At 38.8% G+C, this 14,783-nt stretch overlaps 1 protein-coding gene across 1 annotated transcript in view; it reads left to right on the plus strand.

Moving 5' to 3' along the window:
- Positions 1-14,783, plus strand: part of PIGU (phosphatidylinositol glycan anchor biosynthesis, class U) — a 78,478-nt gene that overhangs the window by 19,438 nt on the left and 44,257 nt on the right. Inside the window, exons 5-6 of the mRNA XM_004687265.2 lie at positions 4,612-4,721; positions 6,851-6,951. Of these exons, the coding sequence (XP_004687322.1) occupies positions 4,612-4,721; positions 6,851-6,951 (211 nt within the window). The remainder of the gene's footprint in view (positions 1-4,611; positions 4,722-6,850; positions 6,952-14,783) is intronic.

Consider the following 14,783-nt stretch of genomic DNA (forward strand, 5'->3'; position numbering starts at 1 on the left):
CAGGGAGGGCCCCTAAACCATTTTTTTAAAATAATTTTTTTTAAAGATTCATTTCATTTATTTATTCATACAGAACTGGGGTACAGTGTAGAGGCACAGAGAAAACTCACCAGAGACAGAGTGGGGAGCAGAACAGGCTGACTGACAAAGTACACTGCTGAGGGGAGCAGCAGGTAGGTCAGAAGAGGTCTGCCACACTATGTGGATCAGCTCCGGGGCCAGGGATCACACTCACACTGAAGCAGCTACAGATGGCTTGCAGTGCTGCACTTTAACCTGCTGCATCACCAAGGAGGGCCTAAACCATTTTCTAATGGTTGAGGTAAAATTGGGAAGATATGAAACTACGCTTTGGTAGTTTCCCTAACAAAGTGAAGTCTTCAGTGTCAATAGTAGAGATATTTTTAATATAGAGTATTAATAATTTTAATTCCTGTCATTTCTCAGTTTTATGGAGACACATTTGTTTTCCTTTGTGTGATGTAAAGAGAATGTGAGAAAACTGAATGGGCTTTTGTCAGTACTGTGTTTTTTAGTGCACAAGACATTATTTTATCGCCAAAACGGAATTAAAACTTGGGATAGTTTGTTTTTCCATCAGAATTTGTCCTATTGGAAAAACTCAGAATAAGAGTTTTATTTATACAATGTCAAAAATTAACTCATTCTAGTTGACAGACCATTGATTTGGATAAAATATCAGCACATCTTTCTCCAGATCTTCCAACCTCTTTGTTAGAATGGGCCCATATCATATATTCTGGAAACATCTTAGTTTTGTTAGGATTTGAGATTTTTTGTCCCTGCTTATTAAAGCAGTTTCTGCACCAAAACTCAACCCCAGAAAACTATGGTGTTGAGTGGGGGACTCCATCCTCACCCTCCATCTCTAGCTGGGACCTGTGGAATGTGAATGCTAGTTGATTGTAACCAGTTGATTCCCATGACATGTTAACATTTGCCTGGCTTGATGAAAACCATGTTAATCTAGTCTGTCTTTTGCTGAGATGGTGTTTCCTCCCTGAAACTCAGAATTCCTGTTAGAAAACTGCAAGTGGTCCCTCAATGTGTAACTTTGGAGGATAGACTCCTGAATTTGGAAAGTGCTGAGACTAACAGTTGGAGATTTGGTGGGGGTGGATTGTTCACTCTCCCACTCCTCACGCCCAGCACCATAATTTTGGGGATGCAAATGGGTGTAGACACAGCTACAATGATTAGAAAAAGCTCTTTATTTGATGTAGGGAACTTATGTCCTTGCAAAATCAGGTCTTCCAAAGAAATAAGAAAAGAGCTTTATGGGGGAATGGCTAGAAGAGAAGAAAAACCCCACTTTGGAGTTCATTTTTTAAATTTAGAAGTTTCTACTGAAATGTAACATGTATGGAAAAGCATATAAGCATCAGTGTATAAGCTGATTAATGATCACAAACAATACATTGAGGTAATTACCTGTTAGGTCATTTTTAAAAAGTTTATGTGTGTGTGTGTATATATATATATTTATATATATATATATATATATATATATAAAACATCACTGTTCATTTTTTTTTACAGTGTTTGCTTTGTTTTCTCAGGTGTAGTCCCCAAAGTATTTCCACCACCAGTTCACCTGTGTACTCTCACCTTCATCTTCTTCCCTCCCTCGTTTTGATCCCTCTTCCTCCCCTCCTCTGCAGAATGTCTCTGATTTAGAGTTGTCTGTTTATTTTGCTTTGCTGTGTTGTGTTTTTTTCAATTGTTACTTTTTATTTCTTTCCCCTGATCCTTTATTGGGTTCCCCTATATTTCTCTCCTGGGATAGCTTTAAATGCCATCATTGTCAAGGTTGCTGAATATATCTACAAATACTTTTCTTTTGACTTTAGATCATGCTTTTTAAACTCATTTTTCTTCTGAAATTTTCTTGTGGGGTGTGTGTTTTTGTGTGTTTACTTTTCCTTAGATTTGTAGCCACTTTCCTGTCTCTTAACTAGATGCTCTGGAAATTTTTGAAAGAGATTTTGTCTATGCTCAGGGGAGCTCAGTCTTGGGCCCACCAGGCCAGGCGCAAGGTGCCTTGCTGGTGAGATTGAGGGAGGCAAAAGGAGAAGTAGCAAAGGACCTGGAGACTGCTGGACTGACTGCCCATCTCCTGGAGACTTCTTTCATAAAATCATTCTGTTTTTAAAGTATTGGGGGAAATGGGGTTTTAAGGAAGAACTCTTCTTTCATTTTGGCAGTGTCACCTCTGCAGTCTACACACCCCTTTTAGCTGCCTCCATCTCTTACTACGGTCCTGCTGGCTGCCTTCCAACCCGGGGAATGGGCCTGCATTCCCACCTCCCTCTCTGGCTACTCCTGGATGCACTGTTTCCTTTTATTCATTCATTCATTCATTCATTCATTCATTCATTCATTCATTCATTTATGCATACAGAACTGGGGTACAGGCAGAGACAGAGTGGGGAACAGAACAGGCAGATTGATGAAGTACACTGCTGAGGGGAGCAGCGGGCAGGTCAGGTGACCACGCCATGTGGTCACCTCCGGGGCAGGCGGGAATCAAACTCATGTGGAAGCAGCTTTAGATTCTCAGTGCTGTGCTTTAACCCACTGCGCCACCAGGGAGGACCACACTGTTTCCTTTTAACAGGTTTCTTTGTGGCATCACACTCCCCAGGTGGCTTTTTTGCGACCTTGAACCCTTAGCTAGTGGGACCTCCTGTCGCCCTTCTACCACTGCTGCAGCTGTCCTCACTGAGCGCTTTGTTTGATGAGCCCTCCGCTTACCTCTGATAAAAGCCCCTTAGTTTATACTTTGTCCTTTTAATTAAACAACCCCAGCTGCAAATGGCAGCATAAATTTTACTGTTGATAATTCCCACTACTTAACTTGGGCTCTTAGAGATGATCAAAAGGAGGTTTTTAAACTTTGTTCAGGTTTACTGGTTAAGCCTCTATTGCAAGAAATTTGGGGTTACCTGAATTCTTGTGACAACCTCTTAATTTTCCCTTGAGCTGAAAGATGACTCTTTAAAACAATTTTTCTATTTTAAATTTAAAAAATTCTAGGGCATACAAAAATGCATATAGAATAGCATCATGAACCTGTTTCAGCTTAAAAAAAATAAAACATTACGCCTGGAGTTGCTGATAATTTTATCTCCTTATCCTTATCGTCTTATTTAGTCACCACAGTTTTTTCCCCCCATGTTAATTAAAAAACAGTTCATAGGGAGATTTATCCGTCGCTGTAAATAACCCCTTAGCACTGTTGGAATATTTCATCTTGTGTTTTATTTATTATAAAATACCACTGTTTTGAAAACAGTGTTTATCATTCCCATACATTTTTAACTACATTTGTAAACATCCCTAATTAACTTAGTATTGGTTTTCTTTTCTTTTTATTGAGGTAATGTTATTTTACAACATTGTATAGGTTCTAGGTGTAGAGTTACCTCAGCAACTGTCACGCCACACCTACCTCTGAGTGAGATTCAGTATTGTTTTGCATGCTTTTAACTTAATGCAAGTGGTAGAATGTGATATGTAGCCACTTGCCACCTGCTTTTGTCATCATTAAATATTTAATCAAGCACAGAGCCTTAAGAACTTGCTACTTGGTTCCTTGAAATACTCTTGATTTATAATAGGTTGCAGCAGAGATTTTTTACTATCTAAATAAGATTTCATGATCATTAAATCAGCAGGGCTACCCTATTTTGGGTTCAAAGGCTCTTTCCATCTTTAATCCGGCCATGTCTGCTTATAGCATTGCCTAATTTTTTTTTTTTTTTCATTCTGGAACACACCCATGAACTTGTTGAGACATACCAGGGGAAGGTAAGCGCCTTCCACCCACATTTCACTCCCTCTTAACTATCCAGCTGTCCAACCACACCCAACCCTTCCCCTTCTCTTCATCGTGGCCATTCCCCATCTCCTCTGTGCAAAACAGAAACCTGAACCAAGAGAGCTCAGAAGAAAAACCAAGCTACTGTTACATTCAGGGGATTATGCTGATCCACAAGAAAAAAATAGTTTGCTCTGTAACAGAACTTTGGATTCCCTGGACCACTTATGATAACTCTTCAAAATAGCTAAGAACTTTGCTTTGCCACTCAGTGATTCAGCCATTCAGCATCTATTTATTTTTTGTTCACTGCGCCAATTATTAGTAAATTAATATGGTCTCTGCCCTCATGGAATTAATAGTCTGGTGAGGGGAAAGGATATAAATGGGTCACATAAAGTTGCAACTGTGCACAGTGTTAGGAAAGAATGTATATAAAAGGAAGTTTTCATCTAGCTAGGGAAGGTGAGTATGGAAGTAATGTTTTAACTGAGATCTAAAGACTATGTAGGAGTTACCTAAGGAAAGAGGAGATTATTCCATGTTCAGGTGCAGAGGGCCAGGAGCAGGAGGGGCATGGCATGTTCTTGGTGCTGCAACCCAAGAGGGAAAGGTGGCTGGGAGAGATGGGCTAAGATGATTCTGGAAAGGTTGGCTAGGCCAGGCAAGTCCGTGCCATGGAAGTACTCATATCTTTCTTTAACAGCAATGGGAAGTACTGTATTTCGTGAAGTAATTATTTCATGTGTTATGTCATTTTTTTTTTCCAGTTTAAAAAGCAGAAACTCCTCCTAGAATTAGATCAGTATGCCCCAGATGTGGCCGAACTCATCCGAACCCCAGTGGAAATGCGTTACATCCCTCTGAAAGTGGCCCTGTTGTAAGTATTCTCTGACAAAACAGGGCTTAGTGCCGATGAGTGTGAGGAAAATCTGATGAGACTTTCTCATGTTGTTTGTTGTATTTTTGGAGATTTGCAGTCTTAGTCATCAAGTATTTGCTGTAGTTCTGTTGCACAACTGGGGTTCTGGCCAGCAAAAAAGACAGAGCCATTCTGTCTCTCTTGGGACAAAGCCTTAACACAGGGACATGCACAATCAACCCTTCACAAATGTGTTTTGACTCAATGCTGATATGGCATCCAGCCTACTTAGAGCCAGTGTTTCTGTTAAACAAACAAAAAAAAATTTTCCAATTGATATTCATGGATTCGATAAAATTCTGATCTCTATGTGACTGTTGTTGTAAGCACGCCTATGTTTTAGGTATAACTTAGTCCCTAACTTATAGTTCAGCAAACTGAGAGAAATTGTCAAAACAGACCCATCTCAACTGGTGATCAGTTTGGGAAAGTGGAAATTAACTGAGATTTTTAAAAAATATTTCTAGGAGTATTCAATGCTACCAGTAAATTTAATTCTTTCAGGTTAAAAAAATATATATAATTCTTTCAGGTTATTCCTGTTTATATTCCTGAGGTAGGCAAATGTGGATACATATTCAGTCAACTAATAGTCTTTGAATATTAATGATATACTAGTTTCTGGGGACACATAGTAAATAAGACAGACAAGTTTCCTCATGGAAAAATATGACTATAGAACTTCACAATTAAAAGGAACTTTATGAGGACAGTTTATTCAGTCTTCTGCTGTATGTGCCAATCTGTTTTCCACTATCTGAGATAGATGGCTATGCACCTGCTTCTTGAGCATCATCTGTTATTTAGAAATGGCTTTCTTTTCTCTTTCCCATCAAAAAGTTTGAATATCAGTTTATATCTGTGTATATCAGCAATACTGGATGGTAACTATCTTAATAGAACCAGAGATTTAGCAATATTATGAATCCATTATGGACTCATATGTCTTCTGGGGATAGTTTTGTAATAGTAGTAGATAGTACTTTAAAGGTTGAATAATAGGACTGTGATTGTTGAAAGAAAAAAAAACACCAACAATTTCTAGGCTTTTGGCTTTAGAAGTGCTAATCTTACGGTTTAGGAGGTATTGGATTTAAGGGCTTTATTTGTTAACAATAATTATAATCTGTCTCTGAGACACTAGTATATTTCATCCCATCTGTAGTCAGAATTATGTAATTGATCTCACTTTTCACTTTGTCAGGAAACTCAGAGTTAGAAGGTGATTATTACAATGTTGTAGGTTTTCTTTCCCTGGTCTTGATTCTATTTTTACTTTTAAGCTACCACAAATCTTTTGAGGAAACAGGACAGAAACAAAAAAGTAATAATAAATTATGACTATTTGATTTTTTTTTCCCTACTCACAGCATTTAAAATGTATTTCACAGTCCATTTCTTTTCATTTTAGGAAAAGAGTAAAAGTTTCAGATTAATGTCTTGTTAGTAGTTCAACCTAAGATATCCTGTGAAATTCTATTCCAACTAGCTTGTGAGTTCAGCAGATACTTATTCTGTCCTGAGAGACTGATTCAGTGGCTATCAACAGGGCTAATCCAAGCTACTCTTGAAGGAGAGGTGTGGGCTGTGTCAGAGTTTAGGAAACGGATTGAAGAAAAAGTTTCCTGGTTTTCATAAGACAACTGTTGCCATTCCTAAAATATATAACTCTGTGGAAACTGGGGGAATTTTATCATTTTTGAAGTCTGATGTCGTAGAAAGACCATAGGCTTTAGAGTTAGAAAGTCCTGAATCAAGTGTTTTAGCTAATGAAACCTCAGGCAAGTTAGTTAACCACTGATTCTCAGCTTCCTCCTCTGTAAAAATAAAAATAATGTTGCTAACTTATAGGATTTTTGAATAATTAAATATGATGGTTTTCCAGAGAGAGTACCACAAACTAGCAGGTGAATATTCATTGCCTCCAACCCCATTCTGTTTCCTTTTACTCAGAAGAACTCATTTCTAAGAAAATGCCTTCCCATGAGTATGCTCTTAATAAATCTTTTGAATTTCCTGACTGTGGTGGTGAGTACCACAGGTCCTTACCAGGAGTACTAATGCCGGTTATATGTGTTCTTCCCCAGCTATCTCTTAAATCCCTATACCATCTTGTCATGTGTTGCCAAGTCTACGTGCGCCATCAACAACACCCTCATTGCTTTCTTCATTCTGACCACGGTAAAAGGTAAGGCCCCAAAGAAAAGTACAAAGCTCAGCTCTAAATCTGTAGGGCTTATAGCAGCAAACTGTAAGTTTTTTTAAAAAACAATGCAACGTTTAAGAACATTGTAAAAGTAATACAAGATTATTACTTAAAAAAGTAATACACAAGTAATACAAGATTATTACTTAAAAAGTTAGGTAATTCAAGAGAAAACATTAATTAAAATATTTTTAAATTCTACCACTCCGAGAATCTCTATTCATATAGTTATTTTTTTTCTAAAAGTCTCATAGTGAGAATAGCAACCCTCTGCCTCCCTCTTTCTATCACTTGTTCAGTTTCTTTGAAATAAATATTTGCTAACTGTTACTAATATTTACATCTGTATTTTTAAATAAGACCTTTTTTTTTCCAGTGAATTATAAATTTTACACATTATCTACTTCATTCCTACTGTGGTATATGAATGTTTAGCTCTTTTTCATACTAATATCTACACTTCCCCTTTAACTAATTTTCCTAAATAAATTATGTCACACTTTTGATAAAATTCATCGAACCTGTATTTTTTTGTGACACTATATACATTATTTACTGCTGAACTAAGAGTAACATGTAAGAGGTAGGTGGAATCTAAGTAATTAACTGATTTTATTTTTCTGGTACAACCTTTTCTTTTTCCCGGGCATAATAATTATCTTTCTCTTGCTTTTTTTTTTTTACCCATTCTTTTTATACCAATCACATCTCACACACAGACATTCCCCGTCCCCCGCCCCAGTTACTCTGTTAGATCTATAAAGTGCCTAAAAGTAGTTGGTGGGGTTTTTTTTAAGATTTATTTTTATTTATTTATTTATGCATATAAAAACTGGAGTATAGGTCGGAGGTGCCAGGGGTGAGGTGAGAGGATTCCCCAGAGACAGAGTGGGGAGCAGAACAGACGGATGGACTAACATACAGGGGAGCAGCAGGCTGGACAGGAGATGTCTGCTGTGCCACGTGGATCACCTCCTGGGTGGGGATTGAACTCCCACTGAAGCAGCTGTGGCTAGCTTACGCCATCAAGGAGGGCCAAGGGTTTTATTTTTAATGCTAAGATACATGAAGTAGTCCATTGTTTCCATTATTATTCTGGGGGCCTCCCTCACACATCCTTCATCCTACCCTAATTTGTCCTGGTTGTTGTCTGGACTTGGTGCCAAGCTGTCACGCTGAGATTGCTCTTTATAATTCTCCCTTTTTTCTTAGATACCATCTTTCCTTTATTGATTTTTTTCATCTTTAGTAGTTTCTAGGAAAGGATGTAGGAAAGATATATTTTGAATCAGTCTATATCTGAAAAATGTCTTTATTCTAGTTCAGTGTCAAATTAATCATTGGATTAGGATATAGAGTTCTAGACTGGGAAATCTTTTTCTTCAGAATTTTGAAGTGTTGTTCCATTGTCTTCTAGCATCCTGCTTGCTGTTGAGCAGTTTGATTGCCAGTATATGTAACCCAGTTTTTCTGTCTGACAGATTTAGAACCTTCTTTTTATCCTCAATCCTCAATGTTTTAAAGTTTTATGATGCTATGTCTTTTTTTTAATAATATTATTTTATTTTTTTAGATGCTATGTCTTAATATGGGTCTTTTGTCATTCATTATCCTGGGTACTTTGCAGATCTTTTTAACATAAAAACTAGGTCCTTTAGTTCTAAAAGGTGTTTTTCAAAATATCTCTTTTCTGTTTCTCTGTTTTCTCTGTCCTCTTGTTAAGAGTCTCCATGTTGTACTTGCTTGTTTGACCTAATTTGTATATTTTATTTTCTATCAATTTTCCCATCTTTTTTTTTTTTTTGCTTTGTTTTTTGCTTTGTTATCTTCTAACTGTTCTGTTGGATTTTTAATTTTTAAGTTATTTTTGTCTCCAGTTGTTTCTTTAAAAGCATTCTATTGTTTTATTACAATATATCCTCATCTCTCTGAATTTTTTTTTCAGTTTCCATCTGTTCCAAGCATGTCATTGTCTTTCTGGTCCACCTGTCCCTTTTTTAATTTGTTTTGGGAGCTATGCACATCAGGATGGGTGCATGATGCACGTGTGTATGTGTTCATGAGAATTACTTATTCTCACCATGGAGAGATCAGTGGGCTAATTTTTTTTATTGGCGGTATCTCTAAATGTCATCATTTATAGATTTTCTTTTCCTCTTAACTATTTAGTTTTCCCAAAGGGGAATACTCCAATTTCCTGCCTACGGATAGCAGAGTTGGAGTAGCAGTGGGCGAGGTTGTTAATGTGATCAAGTACTGAAGTTTTGAGAGCAGGAACAGTGGGTTGCAATACAGAGACCGATTTCTTTATTTTTCAGTTCATTCTTCTCCTCAGCCTAGTGCTGTATATAGTATCCACCCCTCCTGTGTCACTAATTTTCTACAGAAAAACCATAGTCTCCTAGGGATAGAGCAGAAAGTTGAGGGGTGAGGTATGTAGGGGTAACCAAGTGGCTGCACATAGTTGGGATGAGACCTGGGGTTCTGACTGCATTGTTATCAAACTTTCAGCTTCATTAGCATTTCTGTATCTTAACGCCCACTTTTCATAGTATATGAGTCCTTCAAAGGGCTGAATATCTCACGAGTTCTGTGGCATGAGTTGGCCTGATTTTTGTTGGCATTCCTCTCTTTTGGCCACTGGACTATAATTTCTAACACATTGTTAAGTTATTATTACTGTACCACCTACTATTGTGTTGAAATTTATTTTGTTGTAATCTCCTTTTCAATTTTTTTTTTGTGGTTAAATACTAGTTTTGGTCCTTTATTGATATTTTAGTCAATATACAGGTGGAAGTCTTTCTACTAGCATTTGAAGTATATATTTCCAGATTTTTCCCCCTGCATTCTTCTTTGGCACTTATAAATATTGTATCAATTAACCATAACAATAAAATGTTATTGAATAAATCATCCCAGTGCTCTATGGTTTAAAACAACAGTGAGCATTGATTTAGCTCATATATCTGTAAGTCAGGGAGGGGGTCAGCTGATTTAGGTTGAATGTGGCTGGACAGTTGGTTTCATTGGTCTTATTCTTACATCAATGGCTGGCTATAGTTGGCTTTTGTAGGCTGGCTCTTTTTCGCATGTCCATCATCCTCCTGCATCGGGGAACTAATTTAGACATGTTCTTCCCCTAGTGATGGCAGAGGCAAAATGTGAAGACGTCCAATCCAGGAATATGCTTTTTAAGTTTCTGGTTGCATCGTAATGTGGTCACATCCCATTGATCAAAATGGGATCATGTGGTTGAGTCCAGAGGGAGTCTTCCATCCTGTCTACAATGGAAGAGCACTATAGCATTATAAGGTGGAATGCCTGGACATAGAGCGGGGTGGAAAATTGGGATCAAAAATACAATCTACAAAGCTTCCCTGGTGGTGCAAGGGTTTAATGCAACACATGAAGCTATCCACAGCCGATGCAGCACCACTTCAATCTCTGGCCAGAGGTGTGACCCACATGGCTCCTGTTTCACCCACTTTTCCCCTCAGCAGTATATTTCAGTCAATCTGCCTATTCTTCCCACTCTGTATCTGGCGAATCCTCTCACCAACCCCCAGCCCCCTGCACCTCTGGCTTTAGCTCTTGTATGCATAAAATATATGAAATAAATCTTTAAAAATATATACTCTCAGCTCTATAGCAAAGCAAATTGAAAGAACAGAGTGACTTTTTTTCCCTTTCAAATTGGCAAGGATTCTAGGAGATAATTCTTAGTTCTGGGAAAGGCGCTTTCAAATAGGCATTATCCTACATGTCTAAATCCTACATGATTTATATTAATACAGCCTCCTTGGGAAAGCAGCGTGGCAGTAGTCTTAAAATGCTTGTAGTTTTGATTTACTAATTCTACTTTTGAGAAATTATCCAAAAGTAATTCAGAACTGTAGACAAAGCATTATGTGAAGTCATTAGTTGCAGGATTTATAATGACAGGAAAAATTGAAAAATACTTCAGAAGTAGATGAATGGTTAAGTAAAATATGGTTTGCCTGTATAGTTATATAAAGTACAGTTTATCCATGCAGTGTTTAAAAAATAATTGTAAATTATGTGAGAATACATTAAAACAGAATACACAATTGTGTATTTTGTGTATAAATACACAAATTTATAAATATAATCAAAGCTATGTTAAAACAGCAATAAAAACAGAAAATAGATTTCAAAGAGTACTACGTGTCTGTGTAGAGTGATTTTTATTTCTTCTTCATATCATTTTTCCCCCAAGGTAAATTAACTTGATTAGTAAAGAGATAGATGGTAAACCTCCCACTTCTCTCCCCAGACTTATGCAGCTGGTATCCCACAGAAGTGGGGGCTTGTTTACTGTATTCCCCTTAACTCCTCTACTTGTTCTTCCCTGACTTCTTCTGTGGCACCCCAGGGTTGTGTGGCACACACTGAAACCCAGACCCAGGCCATTGTATTGTGATAGCTGATGGGCTGTTGGCTGGAAAAGGCCTGTGGGAGGAATGATGTTAGTTTAAAGGAGCAGCTTGTTTTTCACTTCTAGTCAAGGGGTACTCTGTCTTTCAGTGAGCTAAATTACAATAATTCCACTTCCGTAAGACAGTCTTTGTTAGGCTTTAAACTGAAGCAAACAGGTTACTTCTGCTTGTTTATTGCTGGTGTTTGTCAACAGTGAGATTTCCAGATCAGGAATTCTTGAGGTTTGCCACTTGAGAACCCTTTCCGCTTTTATTCTACTCTAATTCACAGAGCCTCTGTGACAGGGACCTTGCTATATAAGGAAAAAGAAGGATTAATACTATCAGAGCAGAGCAAGGTGATGAGACCTCAGGATTCTCTGATGCCTGATCTCGTAGCTAGTCCCAGGTCCATCACTTCCTGTTTTTATCACCTTCAGTAAGTCATCTAACTTCTGGGTCACAGTTTCCTTATCTTAACAGGGTTGAAACAGTTCCTACTGCATAGAGTGAATGTAAAGAATGGATGAGATGGCCATCTGCACATAGAACACTGAGCATACTGTGGGGCCATGTCATAAGAGTTCAGTAAATTGTGGTGTTGGTTGCTACTCTTAATAATATCTTCCCTTTTAAAAGCTCCCTTAGGTATTTTGGTGGTTGGTGTTATGTTGTAGCATAAACCATAAGAGAAATGAAACTCTTTCCCCAAATCATATACAATGTTGTAAACCACTGTTACCTCAGTAAAAAAAAAAATAAAATTACTAATAAAAATCCCTCAGGCTTGATAGGGTCTCCCTGAACCTTTTTTTTTTTTTAGATCTATTTATGCACACAAGAACTGGGGTACAGGCCAGAGGTATGGGATGGCGGTGGTGAGAGGATTCACCAGAGACAGAATGGGGAGCAGAACAGGCAGATTGACTGAAATACAGTGCTGAGGTGAACAGCGGGTGAGACAGGAGAAGTCTGCTGCGCCATGTGCGTCAGCTCCCTGGCTAGGGATCAAACTAGTGCTGCAGTAGCTTCAGATAGCTTCATGGTGCTGTGCTTCAACCAGTTGTGCCACCAGGGAGGCCCTTCCTTTTTAGGGAGGACTGGGAGAAAGTTAAAATGAGAAATTCTCTCCAGAGGATAATCAGAGATTACTATGAACATTTATATGCAAGCAAGCTCAACAATCTAGACAAGATGGGCAAATTCCTAGAACTACACAATTGATAAAGAAGAAATAGAAAAACAAAACAAACCAATCACATAACAATGAAATGATATTTATATTTGATATTCTCCTCCTGCCAGAGTGATAATACTGAGCCCTGACCATCCCTCCACTTCCTTCTGAGGTTCCTTTAGAGTAAAGTCGTGCCCATGACCCAGTGACAAAGAAGGGAGAGTTTTTGTCAGATCGACCCAGGTACAAAACCTGCCCCTTCTAGTTACCATTTCTGTAACCCAGGCACATTATTTACAACCTCGAGAGTTTCAATTTGCTCATGGAAATAATGTACACTTCATGGATTAGTAGAAGAATAATTGAGAAATATAAAATGCTTAGCATATACTTCCTTAGCAGGACCTGTTCAAAAAACTCGCTACAGTTATTATGACTTCTATGGGACAGCCAGAGATTGAAGTCAAGAAGGTAGCATAGTGATGGCAGTTAAAAAGAGTATGGGGATATGGAGTGAGGTGTTGAAATCCTGTGATTATTACTCACTAGTTTTATAACCCACGGTAAATAGTTTCTCTGTCTTTTTTCTTATCTGTAAAGTGGGGATAGAGTAATAGTATCCATTTCATGGAGTTACTAGAAGGATGAAATGTTGTAATATGTGTTGTGTAAAGTATTTATCGAGGTGACTGGAAGAGAGTAGGGTTCAATAAATCTTTATCCTCTTCATCATCTCAGATGGCTGGGCTGCTCTGAGACAGCCTGCCCTGTTAAAGAGCACTCTTGTCCAGGAATGTAGAACATTAGACCGGGCTTCAGCATCTCCTCTTTCTCCCTGGCAGTCGTGCTTGCTGCTCAGTCTGTGGTGCTCCTTCCTTGTCCTGTGGCACCTGAGCCCTTTTGTTCACATTCTAGTTTGTCCCTCTGTCCGTCCTGGTACAGGTCACTGTCTATGACCAAGTGTCTGCTCATTATACTTGAAGCCCATATCCTGAACCAGTCCCCACTGCTCTACTTCATCTCTTTCCCATTCCTCCCTGTAGCTTTGCCACCCCCCCCCGCAGATCACTTAAAGATGTAGTCCCTGGGGGAAGAGTTTTACCCCAGGTCTTGGCAAGACTTATTTTGTTTCCCACCCTCCCAGTCCCCTTCCCCTCCCGAGCCCCTCCACACACAGTTTGAAGATGTGTTCAGTCTGGGTAGATAAGAAATTCCCTATACCCGGTGCACATATTTACCTTTGGCTGACTGACTTTAGTATTCCTGCAATAAGGCCAAAGCCTGGAACTTACACATAAAACCTGTGCCTGAGTATCTGGGCTAAACTAGCAGATAAACAATAAGATCATATCTTACTTTGTCAAAACTCATAATCCTCTTGGCACTGTTCTGCTTGAAAGTTGAGCAGATGCCCTATCCTTGCCCATAGGAAGCTGCTGTTTCAGGAATGATGATTTGAGATGCCCTGTCTTGGCCTGCATGCAAGCTACACCTCCCGTGATCTGACCTTTACCTACCTACTTGTGGAGACATTTTAGGTTATATCTTCATTGTGTATAACGTATATAAGGAAAAGTACACAGATCACTGGTGTACAGTTCAATGAATTTTCACAAAATGATGATTAATTAGCACTTGGATCAAGAAAGAGAATGTGACCACCAACATCTACAGAAGCCCCTTCTGTGCCCTCTTCTTGTTACTCTTCCTGGCTCTTATCTCACCCAGTTTGCCATGTTTAGCAGATTTACAGCCCACACCCCTCACTCCAGCACGCCACTCTCTCTCACTGTGTGTGCATTGTAACCTTGGGCTGCCACTGTCTACTCTATTCAGAACTCAGGCGCCAGCTTCCCTTGATGGGTAGGTATAGCTCCCTCTTACTTTCTCGCCAGGTTTTCTCACAGTTTGCTGGGAGCTCTCTGGGAACAGAGACTGAGTCAGCAGTCTCCCCGGCACCCAGCACTGGGGCAGGCACTCTAGAAATGTTTGCTTATTGCACACTTTGTCTAAAATACTTGAAGTTGCCTTTTATTTTCCGCCCTGCCCCAGGCACATACCTACTTCTTTCTGCCTTCCTAATCTACTCTCCTTGCACCTTCTAGATTTTTTTTTTTTAAAGATTTATTTATTTGTGCATACAGAACTGGGGTACAGGCCAGAGGCGGGGAGGGTGAGAGGATTCACCAGAGACAGAG

This window comes from Condylura cristata, unplaced genomic scaffold (assembly GCF_000260355.1).
Source record: "Condylura cristata isolate star-nosed mole 26May11 unplaced genomic scaffold, ConCri1.0 scaffold00022, whole genome shotgun sequence".
In the NCBI taxonomy this organism is placed as follows: Eukaryota; Metazoa; Chordata; class Mammalia; order Eulipotyphla; family Talpidae; genus Condylura; species Condylura cristata.